Source organism: Sebastes umbrosus, chromosome 14, assembly GCF_015220745.1.
Source record: "Sebastes umbrosus isolate fSebUmb1 chromosome 14, fSebUmb1.pri, whole genome shotgun sequence".
NCBI classification, from domain to species: domain Eukaryota; kingdom Metazoa; phylum Chordata; class Actinopteri; order Perciformes; family Sebastidae; genus Sebastes; species Sebastes umbrosus.
The window spans coordinates 13,646,402-13,670,887 of NC_051282.1; the positions used below are offsets into that span (position 1 = coordinate 13,646,402).

Consider the following 24,486-nt stretch of genomic DNA (forward strand, 5'->3'; position numbering starts at 1 on the left):
AAAAAAAAAATTGTCATGATGAAAAATGTCATGATGGAAATTCATTTAAATAATAGTAATTATGATTGTTGCTATTTTAATGAATTTCAATTTATGTTCTACTCACATTTTACTTGTCATAATAATAATAATAATAATAATAATAATGACTGTTTGTTTGGCTGTTTCTCCTTGCTCTTATTTTACGTTTTTTAAAGTTCTATTTATTTCGGGGGTTTTTTAATTCTTCCTTCTTTTTTCCCCTCCTCAGATATAAATACTGGTTTTGGATTTATATATGATGATTATGTTATGGCATTTTCTTTTACTTATTAATTTATTGTTATTATTGTTATTATTATTATTATTTTTATTTTTATTATTATTATTATTATTAATAATAATAATAATAATAATAATAATAATAATTTGATATTATTATTATTATTTTGTCTGTTTGTTTGTCTGTTTTTCCTTGCTCTTATTTTACTTTATTTTTTTATCTTCTTTTATATGTATTTATTTATTTATTTATTTATTTATTTATCTATCTGTTTCTTCCTTATTTTTCCCCCCTTCACTTAAAAATACTGCTTTTGCTGATTATGTTATGGTATGTTCTTCGTCTTATTCATTTATATTGCAGGATGAAATGGGTTTGTACCTTTGGAGAACAAAATACATGTATGGATTAATTGAGTCAATAAATAAAAAGTAAAAAAAATAAATAAAAAGGCAGTGCCTTAATTGTGAATTTGGATGAGAAATTATTATTAGAGAGACAACATTATCCATGTTAAACCAAATGACAGTACATTTGAAGTCTGTGAGAGCTGGGCTGATAAATCGTAAAATTATACATGAAAGAAACTGAGTGCTAATCTGTAGTATGGAACATGGATTTAGCAGCTGTTGTAGAGCTTTCGACCGTATCCCACAATCCTCCTCAGCACATGGATTCTGCCCAGTTGTCATGGAATTGTAGATGCTGAAATTTCCATTTGTCTGAGCATCTGAAGGACCTCTCGTCCTTGTTGGCTTAAAAGTGGAGATTGAAGTGATCATTTGATACGATTGAAAGCTCCAAAACAGCTTTTAAATGGACCTTGTGGTCAGATCGTTTGGTTGCTGCTGTCGCTCTTTCCAAGGTCAACAGAGAACTTTCAACATGGATGAGGAGGCCTTGTAGTTCTCAGAGTAGTGGAAAGTTGAATCTACAATTCCATCATGACAACATGGGCAACTCCATCTGCTGAGGAAGATCGTGGGATTGTTTTGTCAACAATCTAATACAACTTGACTCATCTCACAGACTTAACAACACTATTACAAATATGTGGACATATTTCACAAGCTGGTGTAGAGAAAGCTGAAACGTGGAAAGCAATCTGCCATTTCAGGTGCAGCGAAAATGCATTATCAGTACATTTCAGCCATGCACAGTTCAAAAACAACCTAACACTTTGGTCCTGACTGAAATATCTCATCAACTATTGGATGGATTGCCGTTTTGTACAGACATTCATGGTTCCCAGAGGATGAAGCCTATTGAGTTTTCCAAGGCCGGAATCGAACCCGGGACATTTTATACTGTAGCATGCACTGTAACCACTCGGCTACCAAGGCAAGTTTCCCTTTAGCGGTACCAGTAGGTCAAAGTTTTATTTCATTCAGTAAAATGCTTGACATCTACTAGAAGGATTGGCACAAAATGTTGTACAGACATGGTTCAGAAATGGTTCATGGTTCCTAGAAAATCCTACTGACTTAAGTGATCTCTCATCTAGTGCCACAATAAGGTTTTTGGTATTGAGTGAAATATCTTGACAACTATTTAATGGATTGCCTTGAAATTTGCCACAGATATAAAACGTCCCTAGAGGATAAATTCATTTTCATATTGTGCCATCATCAGGTCAAAATTTAAATTTGCCCTAAACTTTGGTTCATGACCAAAAACTTGCATAATTAATGACATTCCCACAAACCTCAGCAAATATTAGCACATGTTAGCATTGTCACTGTGACCATATATGCTAAGATGGTTGCTAACATTTAGCTCAAAACATTGCTGTGCCTAAGTACAGCCTCACACAGCTGTTAGCATGGTTTTGGTCTTTTTGTAGTTAGTTTTTTATGATTATTAATGAATATCAATTTATTTTCCACTCACTTTCTTGACATTATTCTTATTATTATTTATATAATAATAATAATAATAATAATAATAATAATAATAATAATAATAATAATTTAATCTTTGTCTGTTTGGCCTTTTCTCCTTGCTTTTATTTATTTATTTATTAATTTCGGATTTAGTTGTTATATAATTAATATACTTGTTTACCCATTATTATTATTATTATTATTATTATTGTTATTGTTATTATTATTATTATTACTATTATTATTATTATTATTATTATTATTATTATCATTATCATTATCATTATCATTATCATTATTATTATTATTATTATCTAGCACTAGCAATATTATTTGTATAATCTTGTAATTTCTTTCAGATGTTTTTTTCAACATTTTCTGTATCATTGTTACAGGCTAATATTAATAGGTTTACTGTAATATGCAGGCAAATGATTCATCACAGAATATAATGTGTAGTGAAATCAAAAGGCAACATGTTTGTTATTGATCATGAAATACATTTAGAATCAAGATTCAAGATTCAAGATGTTTATTCTCACGCCGGTTATACAAGTACAATCGTGTGAAATGCTTTTTGCTGGGAAGCTCCATTAAAAATAATAAGTTATATTACAATCATAAAAGGAAATACTTTGTACAAGGCATATTAAGAACATATACATATCAGGAAGTATGAATGTACATATATAAGAAATACTTTGTACAAGGCATATTAAGAACATATACAGGCATAATCAGAACATATACAGTATAAGATATATGATTGAGGTATTGCACTTTTTTAAGGCTATGACACAGCTGAACATGACAGTGACATAACTTTCATCAAAGTGCATGTGAACACCAGTGAAAAGCATCCCTGACCTGCCTACTGAGTGAAGGTGGAAAAAGTGACACTGATTAAATCTAATACCCAAACGATGACATCACTCCCCCCTCCTCCTGCTGCGCTCTGATTGGCTGGCGGCCTCAGCCAATCAGAGCGCACACACATGGGAAGAGTTTAAAAAAGATTCAGAAGAAGAAGAAGTGTCGGAAAGTTGTCTGCAAGCCTCACAAGCAAGGTCCTTCAGCTCTTCCAGACGAGAAATACTTCTTATTAAAGACGCATAAAGAAAGATACAGACGGATTTGTTGGTGGGACTTCTCTGCGTGTTCCTCTTTCCTCGGACAGACAGCTGTGAAGCTGCTTCTCTCCTCCTCAGCCTCCACACTGTAAATAGATCAAACTACCAGAATGTCACAACACTTCAGAAGCGGACCATCCTTCGGTCTGTCTGCAGAGGTCAAGAGTAAGGTACGTTTTGTTTCATTATATTACGTGTAATTATTATCATATGTATGTATAGGCACGTAGTAGCTGGAGTTTTGAATCCTCACAATGAGGTCAAAGGTCAATAAAAGGCTAGGTAGGGTCAATGATGACGTACTTTGTAAACACCCCCTTATTCAATTCAATTCAATTCAATTCAAACTTTATTGCAGACTCAAGGTCCAGATAAGAAAAAAGAAAAAAAACAAACAATAATACGTTACATATAATATTACTAATAATAATGTTTAACTCCGGATGTATTTGTGGGTTGTAAATAAACTTAGGATGCTGTTCATATATTTAATTTGGGATGTAAATAAATCTGGGATAGTATTTATTTTATATTATATTATATTATATTATATTATCATTCTATGATAGATGAGTTAATAGAGGAGAAGTGAGAAAGGGGTAGGGAAATACTACTCCTTTTCAGACACTATTACTCTTGTTTTGTTTGTTATTTTGTATCTGTTTTTATTTATTTTATTTTCGAAATAAAGTCTTTCATTCATTCATTCATACATTACAATACAGGAAGCACTATAAAAAGTCATGATTAAACGATATTAAAAATATAAATATAAATATAAATATATACATACATCAATGCCTTACATATAAGGAACTATACTAGTGCCTCCACAGCTTGTTATTGGTACCGTGTGGTGCTAAATCTGATGTTAGACAAGATTATGTCATTCTCAGAGTGATTAAGCCAACATATAAATTTGTACATGAGATTTCTTAATACAGTTTGAAAAGTATTTTTGCCTGCAGACACAAACATTTCACTTGCACTGGAACATCTTGGTATTTTTAGTAATATTCTCATTGCATCATTATATGCGACCTGAAGTCTCTGTAAGCTTGCTTTTTTATAGTTTGACCACAAATGGGCTCTAACAGTTGTGTACAATGTGCTCTGAACAGAGACATCTTCACTCCATCTGAACACAGACTAAACTTCCCTTATTGGCCTTATTATAATATTTGCTCCTAAATTATAGCTAAGGTAAATATGGGGTTCCCTATACAGTGGGGTTTTTGTGGTCAAATGGTTGTATTGAGGTCCATATATGGAGAAAATATGGGACCTTGCTGTTTAAAACCTTGGTATGTGCTATAGCTGTAGTCATGTTAGCTATAGTGCTGCTTCATTAAACAGGTTAGATACCATAATAGAAACCACCATAACTATCAAACCCCCCCACCACCACCAATATTAACCCGTGATTACATTTAACTCCAGTTACAGTCCACACACCACATACAACCACATCATCCTTTTTTATCCATCATTCTCTTTGAAAACATCATCTTTTTTTATCCATCACCCTATGAAACACCATCCTTTTATCCATCATTCTTTTACTTCTATCTATCTACCTATTTATATTTATTTTACTTTATCTTATCTTATTCTTTTTTAATTCTTTTTAATCGTGCCTTAAATTTGATTTGCACCCTGACTGACAGCCAGCCACCCCCCACCCCTCTCAAGCGCACACACTGTACACAGACACATGATATTGATTTTGCCCAGTTATGTTGGCTTTTGTAAAGTTTTCTTTATTACTTTATCGTTATTTAATTTCTTTTAATTTTAATTTTAATTTTTTTTATTTATTTTTCTCTCTTTTGTTTTATCCATATTTCATTTTATTTCATTTTGTTATGAGGAAAAGAAAGGGAAAAATATATATATATAAAAAAAAATAAACAAGAAAAAAAACTAAAAAAGAAAAACCTCCTCAACTGGCTGAGCATGGGCCATGCTGCCTCAACACCAACTGGGCTCCTCCATCTCCTCTCTCCTCCCTCCAATGATTGCCTATAGATAGAAAAGGGCAAAAGCCCTGAACTACCAACCAGACTCACGAATTTACGACAAGGTTAAATAGGACACAAACATTTTTTAATTAGCTTGTGGTTAAAAAGAGGCTGTAATGTGATTTTTCATCTCATTCCACTGTGTTGTGTGCTTAGTTACACACTTTGATGACAGATCACACAGTGAGGGAAGTGATTGTTTTGGAGCTGAAAGTAGGTCTTAGTGGCCAAATAATGTGTGATTATTATGGAGGGGCATTTGGTCTGTGAGAGTGGGGGGATGAAGTCTCTGTTGTTCTTCTGTTATTGATCTCCTTAGCAGTAAGAAATCAAACTGGTTGAAACATGAAGAAATGGGAAAGTTTGTGAATATGAGCTTGTTGGTATTGAGAGTCCATATGAAGGTATTTCTAATGTTTAGTAATGATTTAAAGCTTGATTTGCAAAATTAAAGAGACATAACATAGGCTATTAAGAATGAGCCAGTTACTGTGTGAGTGCGCGACATGGGGTCGGTAGTGGAAGAAGCACTCAGATGAACATATAGTTGTAGAACAATGTAAAAATACTCCATTAAAACTAGGGCTGTAACTAACTATTTTCATTGTTGATTAATCTGTTGATTATTTTCTCGATTAATCGATCAGTTGTTTGGTCTATAAAGTGTCAGAAAATGTTGATGGGTGTTTCCCAGAGCCAAAGATGACGTCCTCAAATGTCTTGTTTTGTCCACAACTCAAAGATATTCAGTTTACTGTCATAGAGGAGTAAAGAAACCAGAAAATATTCACATTTAACAAGCTGGAATCAGAGAATTTTTTCTTTAAAAAATTACTCAAATCGATTATCAAAATAGTTGGCGATTAATTTAATAGTTTAAAACTAATTGATTAATCCTTGCAGCTCTAATTACGAGTAAAGGGAATGAATTTAAAATATTAGTATTATTTTCAATGTGCACATATCAGTGTTATATCATTGTATGTTATAATATTAGATTATTATTTTTTATCTATAAAAATGTAAGGAGTGTTTTGATATATCCAGGAGTCGAGTTGGAGCTAATTTAAACTACTTTACATGCTGTTGGTAGTTTATTCTACAAAAAGCATCAGGTTTCTGATGATACATTCATATGTTAAATAAATATTAATCTGTAAAGTAATATAGTGGAGTAAAATATTTCCCTCTGAAATGTAGTGAAGTAGCATAAATAAAAATGATCAGTTGGATTAGAAATACCTCAAATTTGGACTTAAATACTTGAGTAAATGCACGTGGTTGCAAAGCGTGGACATACACCGCCGTATTTCCAAGCATTTAGCTCTCACCGTCCTGACGGGAAGTTGATACAATGACTGTCAATAGAATTTTGTTTTTTGTATCGTGACAGTAGTGACTCTGTCAGCGGGATGAGTCAGAGCTGCCGACAGTCTGTTTGGGATGAGAAAGGTCAGCGTGCGAGCGTTCCAACTCCCAGATCATCATCATCGTTATTGTCCTGGAGGGATGTCGCCTCTTCCCTGAATAGTGCCGTCTCTCATCGGGGCTTTAATCCCACACAAAGGTGCACTGCTCTCCGTGAAGCCAGCATTCCTTTCATTACTGCTATTCAGCACTCAGCACACTCTTAGTCAACAATTGGAGGTTTGTGTTCTTGCCGCTTGTCTGGTTGTTTTGATGCCACCTCTGTGCCATTTACAAGTGGATTATATACACACAAGGGCATGAAGTATTTTCTGTAGAGTAGAAGCAATGTTAGGCGTCTTAGGGCTTCATGGGTCATGCAGGGATGGTAAGTTCCAGCAGCGTGACATCAGAGAGCAGCAGAGACGCAGCAGAGGAACTGACAGGTACATCAGCGTAATCAAATGGCCTTTTAAGGAGTGACCGGGCTCTGACTTGGAACTTGAGAACGTGTCCTTACTCTAAACAGTTTACAGCAGAGTCAAAGATGACAAAACACTGTCCTGACAGAACGCAGGTGCACAGGAGATAGATGGAGCGGACAAAGCTGTGCCAGCAGCTCACACAGTGGATCCGTTTCACACTGCATGAGGTGACCTAGCAAAAGAACTATTTCTTTGTTTGTGTGTGGAGGGATTTCTACTTATCAGTTACAAACAGCTAGACAGGTAGACACTCATGGTCTGTTCTCTGTTATTGGACCTCATGTGGTAATATGCAATAATTCAAATGCCCTGTACATAGGCTGTGGACCAATACTTAAAGTGAGACTATCTAACTTTTCAAAATAAGAAATCAAATTAAAAGTTGAATTCATAATACACAATCATAACATTTCTGCGTACACTTGGGTGTTTTGCTGCTCAGCCTTAGTCTTTTATGACCAGTAGCTTATGGTGGCTAATGTTGGCAATCTTTAGATAGATATTGCTGTATAGCTGGCCTTACATGGCATTAAAGTGTCAGTGCACTGATTTTGTGACTTTTACACTTTGTTTTAGCAAAGCGTTTGATGGTCTTGCTTTAAGCCGGGGTATGATTTAAAATGTTTTGATTCTAGTTCATGTTTTGCTAACAAATCATAGACTGTATATAAGAAGTGGATGTGAGTGGTCCTCAGGAATGGAGGAGTGTTTATTTAACGTGTGTCCATGACTTCATATATTATTTCTTCTTCGTGAATTTTCAGTACAAAGTAGTGCAAAAACTAATCTCGCTAATTCTTCCTGCTCGTCGTCCGCCATTATGGTCCATCTAACTACTACTTTATGCTTTGCATTTTGCATTAGCCCATGCATTTGCCGCGGCCACCATTACAGCGGTGGTTGTTTGCCTTCCGCTTCAGTCAGCTTGGTTCTCAATTGGCTTTCGTTCTTTCCCACGTGACCGCGTCATTGGCTGTCCTCTGGGTTCTCCAAACACAACAGGATATCCGATTGTAAATATTGAACATGGTTAATATTTACGATTTGAAATCGGTGTGGGCAGGATGGACTTCCGAGCCGATCGGGGGATGTAAAAACACTCTTAACATACCTCACACCACAGGAAGATCTGGAAAAGATAATCTTCAAACACAAATGGCGTCCTTGAGGTGTTCCAATCTGGCTTTAAAGCACTTCACAGCACTGAAACTGCACTTTTAAAGATTTTTAATGATCTTTTATTAACTGCGGATTCTGGCGATTCAGCCATTCTTATGCTTTTAGATCTCACAGCTGCTTTCGACAAGGTGGACCACAACATTTACATTTTTCGGCCAAAGCACTGTGTTGGTTTTAAAGGTGTTGCTCTTAAATGATTCAAGTCTTACCTGGCTGACCATAGATTTTACATCCTCCTCAGCCCGTCTCCCATGTGGAGTCCCCCAAGGCTCTATATTTGGTCCGATTTTATTGTCCTTGTACATGCTTCCCCTGGGGTCCATTATTAGAAAGTTTGGAATATCCTTCCACTTGTATGCGGACGACACACAGCTGCCCTTGAAAAAGAATAACTCAAACTCTTTGGGCACATTGCTAGCCTGTCTCAAAGACATCAAAGACTGGATGGCCTTAAATTTTCTCAAGCTCAATGAAAACAAAACTGAAGTTATTATTTTTGGACATAATGGAGGCAGAAATGATCCCAACATTGACTTTTCCCCCCTTGAACCTTTTGTTCTTCCTTCTGTAAATAATCTAAGGGTTATAATGGACAAGCAAATAAACTCAGTTGTGAAATCAAGTTTTTCCCAACTGCAGCTTTTATCCAGGGTTAAGTCCTTTTTTTTGTTTTTTATCTTTTAATGATTTTGAAAAGGTAATGCAGGCTTTTATCACCACACTTCTTGATTATTGTAATTCACTTTACGTTAGTGTTAGCCAAGCCTCTTTGTCTCGCCTGCAGCTTGTTCAGAACCCGGCAGCTCGTCTTTTAACTTGTACACGATAACGTGAGCACATCTCCCCTATTCTGGCTTCTCTTCACTGGCTCCCCGTGCGTTTTAGGATTGAGTTTAAGATTTTATTATTAACATATAAGTCGTTAAATGGGCAAGCTCTGCCTTATCTCTCAGACCTTTTACAACCACATCTTTTATCAAGGACACTCAGATCCTCTGACCAGTTGCTTCCGATTGTCCCGAGGTCTAGGTTGAAGCTCAGGGGTGACCAAGCCTTTGCAGTTGCAGCTCCAAAGCTCCTGAACGCTCTGCTCCACATGTTCGGCTGTACCCCACACTGCCTGTTTTTAAATCAAACCTCAAAACGCACTTTTATTCCTTGGCTTTTGGCTCAGCATGAGCATTGGTCTTAACGCTTTTATTATTTTAATGTCCTGTTGGTTTTAAGTTGGTCTTAGTGTTGTGTTGTTTTTATGTTTAACTGTACAGCACTTTAGTCAACTTTTGTTGTTTTTAAGAGTGCTTTATAGATGAATTCGGATTGGATTTAGAACCATCAAAAAATCGGGGCTTTGCTGGCGATTGTCGGTAGGGGGGAATCGGGCCAAAAATCGGCTTGATTCTCATGTAGTGTGTACTCAGCATAAGTTGAGCATGATGCTTCTTTATACTTCTACACCACATTTCAGAGTGAAATACTGTGCTTTTTACTCCACTACATTTAGCCCATTTGATAGATTATATATATATATACACACACAAAAAGGTATCCTGTGGACAGGTGTTGTTAATAAGCGTTTTGCTACAAACACTTAACACAGTGCTTCTAGTCCTTCTGCATACATGTATGTTACAAATCTAATGCTACTGCTGCATGTCAATGAAATAAACTAAACTAAATATGAAAGGCCTAAAAACAAAAAGCACTACTTTAATAAAGATTAAATCAGTGGCACACTCTTTGCCCTTTGACCCCTTACAAAACAGCAGATTGGTGATTGTAGATGTATCGTTTGTGGTTCATGTTTATGAATGAAAACATTTCTTTAAAAGCTCAGAGTGGAAGCAGGACCTGTCGATCCTGGCCTGTCTTTATCAGACGTGGTTTGTCTGAATAGTCAGCTCACTGTAAAAGGGCAGATTCTGGAAAACCCAAAGGGAGAGAGGGAAAGAGAGAAATATGAGCCGGGCCAATCGTAGAGAACGGTCCGAGGGAGAGGGAGGAGTGTTGGGGAAAGCGGTTTCTCCCAAGTTTGGTGTGATGGGCTGGAAGCTACGCTATCCCTGCTGCTTTCAAATACTTGTTTGTGTTGGCTGCCGCTGATCCCAGACTGTGAAGACTTATCTGCAGAACGTTCAGGAAAAGGGGACGAGGCTGTGTGTGTGCGCTCAGGGGGGGAGCAGCCTTAAACCCCATGCCAGAATTCAAAGTATTAGGGGCAACGTGTTTGTGCCAATAAGGAAATACATGGAGAGAGAGAGAGAGAGAGAGAGAGAGAGAGAGAGAGAGAGAGGCCAGTGTGTCTCTCCATGCAGGAATGTCCACAGGCCTTTTTCATTTTCATTTTTCTTCCCGTTCCTTTCATACGCCTCATCTCAAAGTATTTTTTGATTATACAGTAAGACTTTCAAAGACAGTACAGTTATGACGTGCCATCCCTTATGAGAAAATAATGGGTGAAACCAGGGTTATTTTAGTGACTGAAAGCCTGGCATGGAAGAAATATTATATTAAACTGAAGCAAAGATTATGTATGCACGTACCTTTAAAAGAATTGAATACTGTAAGTGACATTGTCTATGTTCTACTATTATGCAATCCCTCACTACTATTATGCAATCCCTCACTGTATTTGTCCCAATCATTATGGAAAGGATATTTTATGGGTGCATATTTTATGGGTGTGTAATTTCCAAATACCTTCCCAAGCAGTTTTCCTGGAAATAACTAAATATATATATTTATATATATATGTATATATATTTTTAAATTATAGGGAAAATAAACAATTTCCCATTGGTTTACTTCCAATTATTTAATTCCATTGAACTGCTACTGTAACCTGTAAGTCTTTTTTTTGTCAGTGTACCATAGGTCAGCTGAACATGCAAAAAAGTGAGAAACAAATATGGTGAATAAAATGTCCAATAATTATGGAATAATAAATACATATTTATTTTTGTATCAACCCTCTGAAACCCACAATAGACCCATTTTTGTCCTTTGTAGGGGGATATAGGGGGTCTTTAGGGGGAGATAGCAGGTCAACAGTAGATGTCATATAAAAGTGGTGTACATCATCTGAAAGCTGGGAACCTGAAGATTAATTTGAGATGCAGCTAAATTGTGAAAGTGTATAAGGGATAAGAACATATGATAAATATATGTTGGCCATTCCCATGCTCACTTGGGCTTGATACCATTTGTTACACAGATTTGGTACTAAATTTAACAATTTTTTTTACCACTGGAGAATTGATAAAAATGATCAATAATCCCTCCAAAATACCACATTAAGACACCAAGACCTTGAGGAACACCAGAGAAAAAACCATGCTGTGATTTGGTTTCAAAAACTTTTGACATTTGGAGATTTCTGCAAGAATTTTTGGCGATTGGATGGCGAGCACTTCTGATCTGGAAACTGCTCAGAAACCCCCTTATTGTCAATCTAGCTAGGAAAGCCATCCATCCTCTGAATGCTCCAGGCCTCTAGTTTGTGGTTGTAAAGTTTCATGAGGCTGTGATTATCCTAGAGGTCACCACAGGTCATTTTATACAGTGAGGTCATCATCATCATTACAATGAAATGGCTACTATGGAGACTAACATCATCACACATGAATACAATTGGTCTCATTCAATCCACAAGAGTCTCAGCTTTACATTGATACCCAATTTATGTAATTCCTAGACTGTTTAGGGACCCCAGTATGCAGAAATATTCAAACACACCATTTTAGAATAGGAGACAATAACACATTTATACTGCATTCAAAAAACTGCATGTGATTATCATAAAGTGGGCATGTCTGTAATGAGGAGACTCGTGGGTACCCATAGAACCCATTTTCATTCACATATCTTGAGGTCAGAGGTCAAGGGACCCCTTTGAATATGGACATGCCAGTTTTTCCTTGCCAAAATTTAGCGTAACTTTGGATCTTTATTTAGCTTTATTTATTAGACTTCATTTAGCCTCCTTCCTGATAAGCTAGTGTGTCATACAAATTGATTCTTTAGGTTTTCTTTTCATATGATATCTGTATCTTCACTCTAGTTCTAAAACTGAACCTGCTACAACGTCTGAAAGACAGTAAACTTGCGGGTCTCCGGGGGTTAGTGGAGCTTGTCTTTTAATGAAATTCATAGTTTTCCCTATAGTTGGTAATAAATTACATAGTTCTTTCCATAAATGTTTTGGAAATTATGCGGAAATTACACACAGTTCTGTAAAAGAAAGTTAGCTACTGATCGATTGAAAATGCTACATTTGAAATAATACGGACTGGAATTTATATTCCACTGGACAATATTTGATACGGTTCGGTTCATACATTAAAGGGGACATATAATGAGTCTTAAAGTGACAGGCGCTAAAGCGGAGCATGATCATATGTCCCCTTTAACACTTTTTGTTCTTCCACAGGAGTTACTAGGCGTGAATTGTGCATCATTTTTTTAGCCATCTGTTTTCCATTTCTCATGAAACTCACAAGAGGGCCTGAAGGCTTAGTCATAGAGAGTTCGATGGGATCGTTTTGTAACAAAACTGAATATGAATCAAAAGTCCATTCTCATGTTTGACCTCTGACCTCTGTTCCATCTCGCCCTCAGTTGGCAGGGAAGTACGACCCCCAGAAGGAAGAGGAGCTGAGGCTGTGGATTCAGGATGTGACAGGCAAAAGGATGGGGGACGGCTTCATGGAGAGTCTGAAGAATGGAGCCCTGTTGTGCGAGTGAGTGGGTTGACACTGAGAGGATGATGTAGCACAGAGACATCAGACCTTTTAATCATACTCTCTCTGTAATATTATAAGTGATTGTTTTTCCCCCTTAAAAATGGAAGTTTCTTGAATTTTGTGTCCCTTTCTTTGTAGACTCATTAATGTGCTCCAGCCAGGTTCTGTGAGAAAGGTCAACAACTCCACTCAAAACTGGCACCAGGTAATACACCAGCACTGTGGAAAGAAAATAAAGCCTTATTTGACATTTTGGGGAACACGCTTACTGTATTAACTTCCTGGCAGAGAGGGTTTAGATGAAGAGATTGATAACACTCTCATGTCTGTATGTTAAATATGAAGCTACACCTCTGAAGCTCACTTATTAAAGGGATAGTTCAGGTGTTTTGAAGTGGGGTTGTATGAGGTACTTATCCATACTCATTGTATTACCTACAGAAGATGACGGTCGGCACGTCCCCAGTTTGGAGAAGCAGGCCGAGTTACCTGTTAATGGGGACGTCAGCAAAACATATTTTAGCCACCTAAAAGAAAGGTCCACCTAAAAAAATCATTATCAGTTAAAGTGTACACTATATTTAGAATATTTTTGCCAGTATATCTTGCCGTGAGAAAGCTCTTCAGTCTACGTATCTGACGGGGAACTGAAGCTGTAATCTATGCTCTCGCCAAAGCAGCCAGACTCCATTGGAAAAAAAACAGTAATCTAACCTCGCAGAACGCAGGAGTTTCTGGTCTACTGCTGCCTCGATCGGTTAGTTTGTTTGTGTTATTGTGTGTCTTTGGTTAGTTTGGATTCACCAAAGTCACACAATAACACAAACAAACTTGTGTTCTTCAATGGAGTTCTTTCAATGAAGTCTGTCGGCTTTGGCGAGAGCATAGATGGATACAGCGGCTTCAGTTCTCCGTCGGAAAGCGCTGTCTGACGGCAAGGTAAAGCGGTGAAAATAATTGAAATATAGCAAACAGTTACCGACATTTTTAGGTGGGTCTTTCTTTAGGTGGCTAAAATACTTTTACTGCTGCCCCCGTCCACAGCAGTACATTGCTTTGTCTCCCGTGCTGGTATCTCCTGTCTGCTTCTACAAACTGGAGGCGTGCCGACAGCCATCTACTGTAGTATTAGGTAATACACTGACTATGGATAAGTACCTCATACAACCCTACTTCAAAACGCCCGATCTATCTCTTTAACACATTCTCTCTCAGGCTAGCTGTTTCCCACTGTCTCCAGTCTTTGTGCTTAGCTGAGCTAACCAGCTCCTTTTGGTAATTTCATGTTTACCATACAGCTTTAGAGAGTGGAATGAATTTTCTCATCTAATTCTCGGCAAGAAAGCGAATATACATATTTCCCCAAATGCCAAACTTTTCCTTTTTGACAGAAAGAAATGGCTGCATTCAGCTATTCACAAGGGAACTACTCAGGACCTTACGTATAAATGCCAAATAAATGCTCTTTCTCAACCAGTTCCATTGTCTGCTTTTTTCCTCAGCTGGAAAACATAGGGAATTTTGTCCGCGCGATCACAGAGTACGGCCTGAAGCCACATGACCTCTTTGAGGCAAACGATCTGTTTGAGAATGTCAACCACACTCAGGTCCAGAGCACGCTCATCGCTCTGGCTGGCATGGTGAGGGCAGCCCCACACACACACACACACACACACACACACACACACACACACACACACACACACACTCTGTTACTCCAGTGGCATCTGTTGTAGGAAAGAATGGTATTGAATGAGGGAATCAGGTGCAATCAACAAAAACTAGAGTAACTGTTAATAATTCTTTGCCTACAGATGTACATAAGTATATATATATAGTGATAATCACATACACGTTGCGGCCACTAGCTTACCTATATGAGTGCTTTGTGCTGCATAGACCAGGACTACAATATGGCAACAGCAGCAGAATAATAAAAACAATATGGGTATGAAGAATGCACTCTTATTACCACCATTTTCCCTTCTGTCTCTGCCACCTCTCTCTCTCAGGCCAAGTCCAAAGGTTTCCACTCCAAATACGACTTAGGAGTGAAGTACGCTGAGAAGCATCAGCGGCGTTTCGCTCCAGAGAAGCTCAAAGAGGGACGCAACGTCATAGGCCTGCAGGTCAGAGCAGCAGGAACCTGGAATCTACTGCTTTATGACCATGCTTGCTTTATGGGATTGTAGATGCATGTGTCCAGAGATGTTCTGCTGGCTGAGTGGGTCGTCATTGTGCCCCCTGCTGGACTCAGTCTGAATAAATCACAGAAACCTCTTAATTGAGTCTCCTCTCGCCTGCCCTGCTTAAGATTATTGATGTATAATAGAATGATAACACATTAATGGACATTTTTGGTGTTCTTAAATTAGTTTTTTTAGACTAAAGGGTGTGTTTGCAGTTATTTAACTCGCTCCATTTTGTCTCTAGATGGGCACCAACAAGCTCGCCAGCCAAAAGGGCATGACCTCTTACGGCACGCGGCGCCATCTGTATGATTCCAAGATGGCCATGGACAACCCGCTGGACCAATCTACTATCAGCCTACAGATGGGCACCAACAAGGGAGCCAGCCAGGTGAGGAGAGGCTGGCATTTTACACACATTTTGAAGATTTTTTACCAAGTTGCTGATGCATGATTAATTATTTTATTAATAAATAACAATTCAGTAAATCTATATCTATGTATTTATTTGTTATGTGTTTTACAAATTTAGAAAAATAAGCCTTTTTAATGCAGCAACAAATTGGTCAAAACTTAAATGGGAATTAAAATTCCAGTATATAATGTATATAGCATATAAACTAGGGCTGTCAAAGTTAAAGCCATAATAACACGTTAACGCTGTTGTTTTAACGCCACTAATTTCTTAAACGCATTAATGCAACTTGCAATTTTTAGGTTGTAGCAGGCTCAGTTTTATAGCTAGAGTGAAGATACTGCCATCATATGAAACTAGAAAACCTAAAGAATCCATTGGTACCAACAATGTCATACTAGTCACGAAGGAAGCTAAATAACGCTCCAAACTTACGCTAAATTTTGGCAAGGAAAAGCTGTCATTGCCATTGTATTGAATAGATCGGCCCCATTGTCACAGATACCCGATCCAGCTATTTGAGTCAGTATCTGCCCGATATCTGATATCGGTATCGGTGACTCCCTAGTTAAAATAGCCATTACTGAAGGAGAAAATCTTCAATATAGCAAACTTTTGAACAGTAGTGTATATGTATATGTCAATAGTCAATCAGTCTTTTCAAGAAACTTATAACTCTAATATTCTATTAATATATTACCTGTATAATGTTTTTTTTCAAAAACCCTCATCTTGCTTTCTGTCCCCCAGGCTGGCATGACAGCCCCGGGAACTAGGAGGCACATCTTCGACAAGAAGCTGGATCTGGAGAACTGTGACACCACCACCATCTCTCTGCAGATGGGCACCAACAAAGTGGCCTCCCAGCAGGGCATGACCAGCTACGGCCAGCCTCGCCAGGTCTACGACAACAAGTACTGCTCCAACCCCACTGAGGCCTACTACAACAACGGGAGTGAGGCGGAGTTTGATGGCTACAACCAGTACTCTGACTAAGAACACAGACGGCCTCATCCCCCCCCCCATCCCCTTTACTTAACTTCAGACAACCAACCACAACTGTCTTTGTGACGAGCAAACCTTCCAGACTGTTATTTAACACTGATTGATGTCATTGTCGTCTTCATTCCCCATCTTTTTTTTTTCTAAACGTATTTTTACTCTTAGGAATTTGTCTTTCCATGAGTGAAAGAAAAAAAAATAGTGTTTGCACTGACCTTACGTCAAAGATTTCTTGCAGTGGCCAACCTGTATCTCGTTGCTCTGATGAATTTTATTACCGCTAAAAAATCTCCAAGCAACACTCCGATTTAATGAACTGCTATTTATAGATTTTTTTTTTTTTTTGCTACAGCTTTTTATACTTGCGATGTAATTAGAGATTTATAACCTCCCTACCCTTCCAATCCAGTTTGAGCACTGAAAAAAGCAGAATTTAAAGTTCCTCAAAAGGAAACAAGTGACCGTGTTGGTGCTATTGAACTCTGACCCAGTTGGGAACCGAGTCCACGTCCACATTGGAGCTCCTCAGGCTCTAGGATTATCACTCCTCGGGATGGCACGGAAGTTCCGGGTCCACAGACTGGCTGAGGAGCCGGCGATGCAGGAGGACTCGTAGCTTTGTGCAGACATTGCTTTGTTTTGTGAGCACCTGCGCTGTCATGTTCACAAGCCTGCCAAATTACCCATCACGCCATTTTTACGGGGCTAATTTTCATGGCTTTGTGTGCAGCACAAGTCTTTGGTTTTATTAAGGAAGTATATAGGTAATAGGAAAAAGTAGAGGTCTGCAAGACAATGTTTTTATAAAGTAAAAGAGCAAATGTAGGTTTTGTGCTGTAGTTTGAAGTTAGGGTAAACTTAGTCACTAGTAGTTTTTTGTCTCGTTTCTTCTGTCCTTTTGGAAACGTCTTGTACTTGCCTCATGCCTCTAATGCTGTTGCTCCGTTTGCACTTTATCTGGCTTCACCTTGTGTGCATTTAGTAAGCAGTGGTGGAATTTAATGAAGTATATTTGCTCAGATATTGTACTTAAAGGTGCAGTGTGTAGGATCTAGCGGTGAGGTTGCAGTTTGCAACCAACTGAAACTTCTCCATTGTGCCAAGTGTGTAGGAGAACTACGGTGGCCGACGTGAAAACGTGAATGTCCCTCTCTGGAGCCAGTGTTTGATTTGTCCATTCTAAGGTAACAAAAACATGATTCTTACTTTCAGGTGTTTATACACAAAAAAAGCCCATAATTATTAATATTATATTCCATTTCTGCCAATAGATCTGCCTAAATGCTACACACTGTCCCCTTTAAGTACAAATTTGAGGGACTTTACTTGAGTATTTCCATTTGATGCCACTTTATTCTTCTACTGCGCTGCAATTTGGATGGTTATATTGTACTTTTTTCTCCACTACAGTTGTAGTTACTTTACAAAATAAAATTTTAAAATGAGGTAAAATCAGTTGTAGATATAGGTAATAACACTCACAGGGGCAATTTTTCTGCATTGAGCATTTTTACGTACATTTTGTGAATAATGCTTACGTACTTTGACTTTTAGTAAAATTTCTAGGGCTGTACTGAATAGTTCCAAGCTTAATTTGGTTGCACAGTTGCAGATTAAGATTAGGCAACACTGACATCATTAGTATTATACTATTTGTAGAATTAGATTCCAGTGGTGGCTGCGTAGGATTGTTTCCAATTTGTGTGATCCAAACATTTCCAACAATCTCAGAACCCATCGCCTATCGGTCTGACGGTTAAACCTCTGGGGTCAAGGGGCTATATTTCAAGAGTTCTGGTGTAGCCAGCGGATATCTGGGCCAAGACTTCCTTTTCCATGAGCTGCTCATTGTTTACAGTCCGATTAGCAACTTGAGATGCGAGACTGGAGTTGGAGTTGAGAGGCGACATGTACCACCGCATTGTTTCACAAGTAGCCAGTTTTACAAGCTAATTTTAATTTTAAACCAATAAAAAGCTAAATCATCGTCACACGATAGCCGGTGGGTTGCCAGATTGCATTTCGGCCAATGCGTTTATCTAGCGAAATATTCTGCTTCGATCCATATTTGTTGGCGTTTAGCCTTTCAAAAACATTTTAATTTTGCTCTCCCGCTTGCCGCACACAAAGTTGATGAGTTATATTCATTAAATAACATTAATTTCATTTTAAAAAGGCTACATTTAATCCGATTAATCACTATATTCAAATTGAGGATTTTGTTTGAGGATTTTTTATTTAGAGTGATGTCATCTTAAAATATGATGATAGACATTCAAAGCTTCATTCAAAAACCTCCAATAGAAGCTTTGAATAAAAAAAAAAAGACATTCGGTACAGTCCTAAACATTTTAAATGCAGGACTTTTACTCGGAATGGGGTATTTTTACATTTGTGGTATTGCTACTTTTACTCAAGTAAAGTATCGGAGTACTTCATCCACCACTGTCCGTAAATGGCAATAACAAAGAAAGTAGAGCCTGGTGCCCATAGTCCGTGATAATTGCTCAGTGAAACATGCCAAATGTACGGATTAGATTCTCGTTTTTATATTTCTGCATCATACTGTTAACCCACCGAATGTCTTGAATGTAATGTTATTGGAAGGTTGGACACTTGCTGTTGCGGGATTCATTTTCAACACATTAGAAGGCAGAAATGTGCATTTACAAAGTTCCAGAGGCTCAGGCACCTGTAGAGTAGTGTTGCACATCAAAACCTCTGCATTTCTTAGTGAAGTATTCAGATTTATTGGCTTTGAATTACTGTCAGAATTAGCTGTTAAATAAGCTTCATGATTGTGTTCATGTGCTGAATAGGCCAATAGATTGAGGCTCATGAATTGTTCATTGTCATTCAGCAACAAAGGCATGTAGTAGTGTGCCATCTAGTGGGGAAAAAGCACATGTATACTTACTGTATTTCCAATCCATCAAATATCTAAACATTCCCTTTATTCAATTAAATGTAGGAATGTAGTTTTTAGTTCCCTGATATCCAGAATGGCAACAAAGTTGAGTAAATGTATTGTAACATTTCACCTTACTGTGTTGGCTTTGTTTCAACAATGTTCAAACTTTACATCTTTGCTAACCTCTTGATTTTTTTTTTCTATATGCGTTTCACTAAACATGACATTTGTGCAATAAAAAACACGTGAAAAATATGGTTCTGATTTAATTTTCTCTTCATTGCTCGTCATTACCTTAAAAAACACAAATGTGAAATACAAAGAAGTAGTGTAATACAAATTACATGATTGTGATTTAAAAAAAAAAAAATAAGGAAAATAGAAATGACATGATTGTGATTTTTAAAAGAAAAGGAAAATCATAAAATCTAGCAGTACAAATATATATATATATATATATATATATACTGGTCCAAAAAACAAAAGGTTTGAAGAAAATTTTTTGTCAACCAACAAAATGTTTCAGAGCAGAAGAGACGGGGTCAAAAACTAAAAAAATACTTCCACAAAAGTAACATGTTTGCGTCATTATCATCTATTAACAATAAACTAAAGACAAGAGATTCATATTTTCTTCATTCATAAACACAAAGAATACCGACGGAGGACAAGGACGTTTTAACATTTCAGTCAAATTATGACAATTGTAGTTCAAAAACAGAAAATACGATACAATCATAAAAAAAACACACAAAAAACAATGTATCACTGACGTATGAAAACTTTTACACTGAGATCTGTGAAGTAGACAAAACAACATGGCAACCCTCTGGCCCAGCCAGAGGAACGTCTCATGTTCAGCGAACCACATTGTAGCAAAATTAAACTAAACATGTCGCACACTGTCCCTGTCCTGCAAAAAACATAACGCTTCTATTGTTTGTGAAGATTTCGCTACATTGTGCCAGCTGAACAGGACCTATTTTGGTGGACCAATCACAGAGGTGAAATGTAAGTGAGGTTAGAGAAAGAAGGTGAGTCACAGGAAAACATGACTATTGATTGGCTGCTTCACAGGCATCGATCCAATCGCTGTAAACGTCCACCGGCTCGGACAGATCTGATGGGGAAAAGGTTAAGGGGCATTCCAAAAAAACAAACCACTTGTTTGTTGGCTTTTGACCTAACTTTCTGCATAATTTAATTTCACAAAACTTTGAGATATCTTTCAACCTGAAATACAAGCAAACAGGTCCAAACACAAACCTCCCTGGCAGGTGTTAAGTCATTATATATTTCGTCATACGTGATGTAGAAATGGTTAAAAGGATACAGGTTATAGGAGTCTGGAACTCCTCCAAGCAAACACTGCATGATATAATTCCTGTGTTGCGTGTTCGTTCCCTGGAAAACAGTTAGTCAGTTAGTATCTTAGTTTTGCTGTTCATGAACGACGCTGAAGTTAGCTTCCGATTTGGCAGTTATTGGAAACATTGCCGAGTGACCGATCCTCCGTTTTTTGTACCTCTTACTGTTGTGAAAGCATGTTAGACACTTTTGGTACAACTGAGCCATGAGGAGGTGCAGAAGCCTAGTTATCTCTCAGAACACTTGAATTACAATATGCTGAAAGGTTATTATGGATTTTTTGCCCAATGATGCCAAAAACTGTCTGCCTACTGCAGCTTTAAGAGTCTTTAAATCAGATTTGTAAAAGCGTTATTCTATTTGTGAAAATGAAAAAAGGGAGATTTCACTGCTTTTTTCACATGTAGACCACATTAGACCAGGTCCAGATTCAAAACCACTGTACTTAAGACTTGTCAGATCTTCGCTAGATTATTCCAGAAAGGCTTAAGAGTCTTTAAAACACATTTTCAGATTCCTGAAAGCTTTATTCTATTTGTGAAAATGAAAAAAAGGGAGATTTCACTGCTTTTTTCACATGTATTTGTATTTTTTTCCTGAACTGGTCTCAACATGGCTACAGGGTCACAAACTTTCTCATTTTACAGCTAAACGGCACACTACAAGATGTTTCTGAAAACATTTGAGGTGAGAAATAGACATTACAGTAACAGAATATTGATTCATATTTGATCAGCGCTTGATCAGCCAGCTCAGCTCTGATTGGTTGTTTTCCTCCGGTCTGTGAAATCTTGCAGATGCCTTTAAAAGCACCGGAGGACACAGAGGCACATGATTTTTTTTTTTCAGATTACCTGTTTCATGCACTGCTGTCAGGATATAGTGACCGTTTTATAAAAATTACTTTGTATTCATCATATTTGCTCCAACTCTACCCACTGCTGCTTTAAGCCTTTCTGGAATAATCTAGTAAAGATTTGACAAGTCTAAGTATAGTGTCTTTGTATCTGGACCTGGTCTAATGTGGTCTACATGTGAAAAAAGTCTCCCTTTTTCATTTTCACAAATCTGAAAGTTGGTTTCAAGGCTTTACCAAAAGTGCTTTACCAAAAGTGTCTAACAAGCTTTCACAACAGTAAGAGGTACAAAAAAACGGAGGATTGGTAGCTTTCTCCTTAAATGCCGAGTTGGAAGCTGTGAATGTGATCATGATACATTTCCCTATTTCTTTCTATTTTACTTACATTTTGACATCGCAGGATTTCTCGTGGTTACAGAACGGGCAGGTGAACTGGACGTCCAGGTTACCCGTCATTTTTTTCTTTGGAGGTGGCTTTCTCTTTGACTTTCTGCGCCCCATTTCTAATGTTGTATAGCTGCAGAAAAAAAAACACAAAACACTGTTGAATAATACATTTCTCATGTTTTCATCAGCTATGGACATTACCAGAAACTGTCACTCAATTTCCCCTTTAAACTCTTTTCCACAGAGGTGCCAAAGTTTTATTTTTTTTATTTTTATTTTTTTATCTAACCTTTATTTAACCAGGTAGTACTCATTGAGATTTAGAATCTCTTTTGCAGGAGATACCTGGCCAAGACAGCAGCATTTAAACATACATTAAAGTTTCAGACGCCACAACATAAAACAAATGCAAAATAAATACATAGCATAATATCATACAAAACACATTAAAGTGAAAATATTCAGAAACACAGACAGCACCCGATTGACTCTGCTTCTAGGTCTTTCATTAATGTTTTAAATTCATCAAAAGTAATCAGATTATCCCATGTGTATGTACCTGAGTGTTTGTTTGTTGAATTAATGTGATTTCACAGAGTCAAGGTAGGTACAGTCATTTTTCATTACAATAGAAATAGAAACTGTTTTAGGCTACCACCTGCACAACCAACCACTATGTTATGTCTAGTAAAAGATAGAAGACAATAGTTCACACATTGTTGTCAAACAGTAATGGCTCCTCAACACTAACAGTCCTGTGACTTTCTGCGCCCCATTTGTAATGTTGTATATCTGCAGAAAAAAAACAGAAAACACTGTTGAATAATAATAATAATAATAATAATAATGATAATAATAATAAAAACTGTTGAATAATAATAATAATAAAAACTGTTGAATAACAATAATAATAATAATAATAATTAAAAAAACTATTGAATATAATAATAATAATAATAGTAATAATAATAATGATAATAATAATAAACTGTTGAATAATAATAATAATAGTAAAAGACGGTTGAATAATAATAATAATACAAAACTGTTGAATAATAATAATAAAAACTGTTGAATAACAATAATAATAATAATAATAATTAAAAAAACTATTGGATATAATAATAATAATAATAATAATGATAATAATAATAAACTGTTGAATAATAATAATAATAGTAAAAGACGGTTGAATAATAATAATAATACAAAACTGTTGAATAATAATAATAATAATAATAATAATAATAAAAAACTGTTGAATAATAATAATAATAATAATAATAATAATAATAATAATAATAATAGTAAAAACGGTTGAATAATAATAATAATAATAAAAAACTTGAATAATAATAACAATAATTATGATAATTATATTAATAATAATATAATAAAAACAAATCATGTTTTCATCAGCTATGGACATCACCAGAAAGTTTCACTCAATTTCCCTTTTAAACTCTTTTCCACAGAGATGCCAAAGTACCCATGTGTATGTACCTGAGTGTTTGTTGTTGAATTAATATAGTATTTCACAGAGTCAAGGTAGGTACAGTCATTTTTCATTACAATAGAAATAGAAACTGTTTTAGGCTACCACCTGCACAACCAGCCACTATGTTATGTCTAGTAATGTCCAAGACAGAAGACAATAGTTCACACATTGTTGTCAAACAGTGATGTCTCCTCATCACTAACAGTCCTGTGATAACGGTACAGTACACCTTTTCCTCTTGGATAACAATTAAAGTTGCCTTCAATTTATATAGCAAAATCTGAATTATGTTTTATAACAGCCACATCCTCAGTCTACAGCTGCTATTGTCAGGAAAACAAATCAACCTACGTCAAACAGGATCAGATGAACACAAGGCTACTGCTACAAGCTAACAGGCTAACATCTGCCAGCCTGTGGATAAACACTGTTTATGAGATAAAAATATCTTTTAATAAACGTCTCTGGAGCTGAGAGGTCAGACTTGAAGCTCGTGGTTCGTGTGTTATGGGTTGTATTTGGTTGCATTAGCGTAATGATGTGACTGTTAGTCTTACCAGAGGGATGTGATGTGTTGCAGCTGGAGGATGCTCTGTGTTGAACTTCATCATCCGGGTACCACATAGCTCTCTCTGGGGCCGCTTCTGATTGGTTAGTTGGGAATCTGAGCGGTGTTTTGATTGGCTGTCAAGTGGAGACTGACAGCGTGAAGTATCCAATAGCGGCTCTCGTCTTCTTCTAAGCCCCT

General features: G+C 36.9%; 2 protein-coding genes across 3 annotated transcripts; one reads left to right on the forward strand and one right to left on the reverse strand.

Annotated features, from left to right (window-relative positions):
- Positions 1 to 3,161: 3,161 nt before the first annotated feature.
- On the forward strand, positions 3,162 to 17,544 carry cnn1b (calponin 1, basic, smooth muscle, b). The gene is made up of 7 exons (XM_037793501.1): positions 3,162 to 3,445; positions 12,985 to 13,106; positions 13,248 to 13,314; positions 14,612 to 14,749; positions 15,122 to 15,238; positions 15,543 to 15,689; positions 16,464 to 17,544. The coding sequence occupies exons 1-7, from the start codon at positions 3,386 to 3,388 to the stop codon at positions 16,707 to 16,709; spliced, it is 897 nt and encodes a 298-aa protein (XP_037649429.1). The 5' UTR covers positions 3,162 to 3,385; the 3' UTR covers positions 16,710 to 17,544.
- A 2,332-nt stretch (positions 17,545 to 19,876) lies between these two features.
- On the reverse strand, positions 19,877 to 24,412 carry elof1 (ELF1 homolog, elongation factor 1). 2 transcript variants are annotated; one of them, XM_037793514.1, is made up of 4 exons: positions 24,296 to 24,412; positions 22,239 to 22,370; positions 20,960 to 21,030; positions 19,877 to 20,746 (listed from the first exon to the last, which is right to left on the reverse strand). In XM_037793514.1, the coding sequence occupies exons 2-4, from the start codon at positions 22,352 to 22,354 to the stop codon at positions 20,682 to 20,684; spliced, it is 252 nt and encodes an 83-aa protein (XP_037649442.1). In that variant the 5' UTR covers positions 22,355 to 22,370; positions 24,296 to 24,412; the 3' UTR covers positions 19,877 to 20,681. The 2 variants fall into 2 exon arrangements, with proteins under 2 accessions (XP_037649442.1, XP_037649443.1); XM_037793515.1 differs by lacking the exon at positions 24,296 to 24,412 and adding an exon at positions 22,530 to 22,547.
- Between the last annotated feature and the right edge of the window lie 74 nt (positions 24,413 to 24,486).

Excerpts from the sequence above, each read along its gene's own strand:
- cnn1b (XM_037793501.1), top strand. The coding sequence starts at position 3,386 with ATGTCACAACACTTCAGAAGCGGACCATCCTTCGGTCTGTCTGCAGAG. Across the intron at positions 13,107-13,247 it reads AATGGAGCCCTGTTGTGCGA|ACTCATTAATGTGCTCCAGC; the intron begins GTGAGTGGGTTG and ends CTTTCTTTGTAG. Across the intron at positions 15,690-16,463 it reads CCAACAAGGGAGCCAGCCAG|GCTGGCATGACAGCCCCGGG; the intron begins GTGAGGAGAGGC and ends TCTGTCCCCCAG.
- elof1 (XM_037793514.1), bottom strand. The coding sequence starts at position 22,354 with ATGGGGCGCAGAAAGTCAAAGAGAAAGCCACCTCCAAAGAAAAAAATG. Across the intron at positions 21,031-22,238 it reads AAATCCTGCGATGTCAAAAT|GGAACGAACACGCAACACAG; the intron begins GTAAGTAAAATA and ends ACTGTTTTCCAG. Across the intron at positions 20,747-20,959 it reads GTTCCAGACTCCTATAACCT|ATCTGTCCGAGCCGGTGGAC; the intron begins GTATCCTTTTAA and ends TTTCCCCATCAG.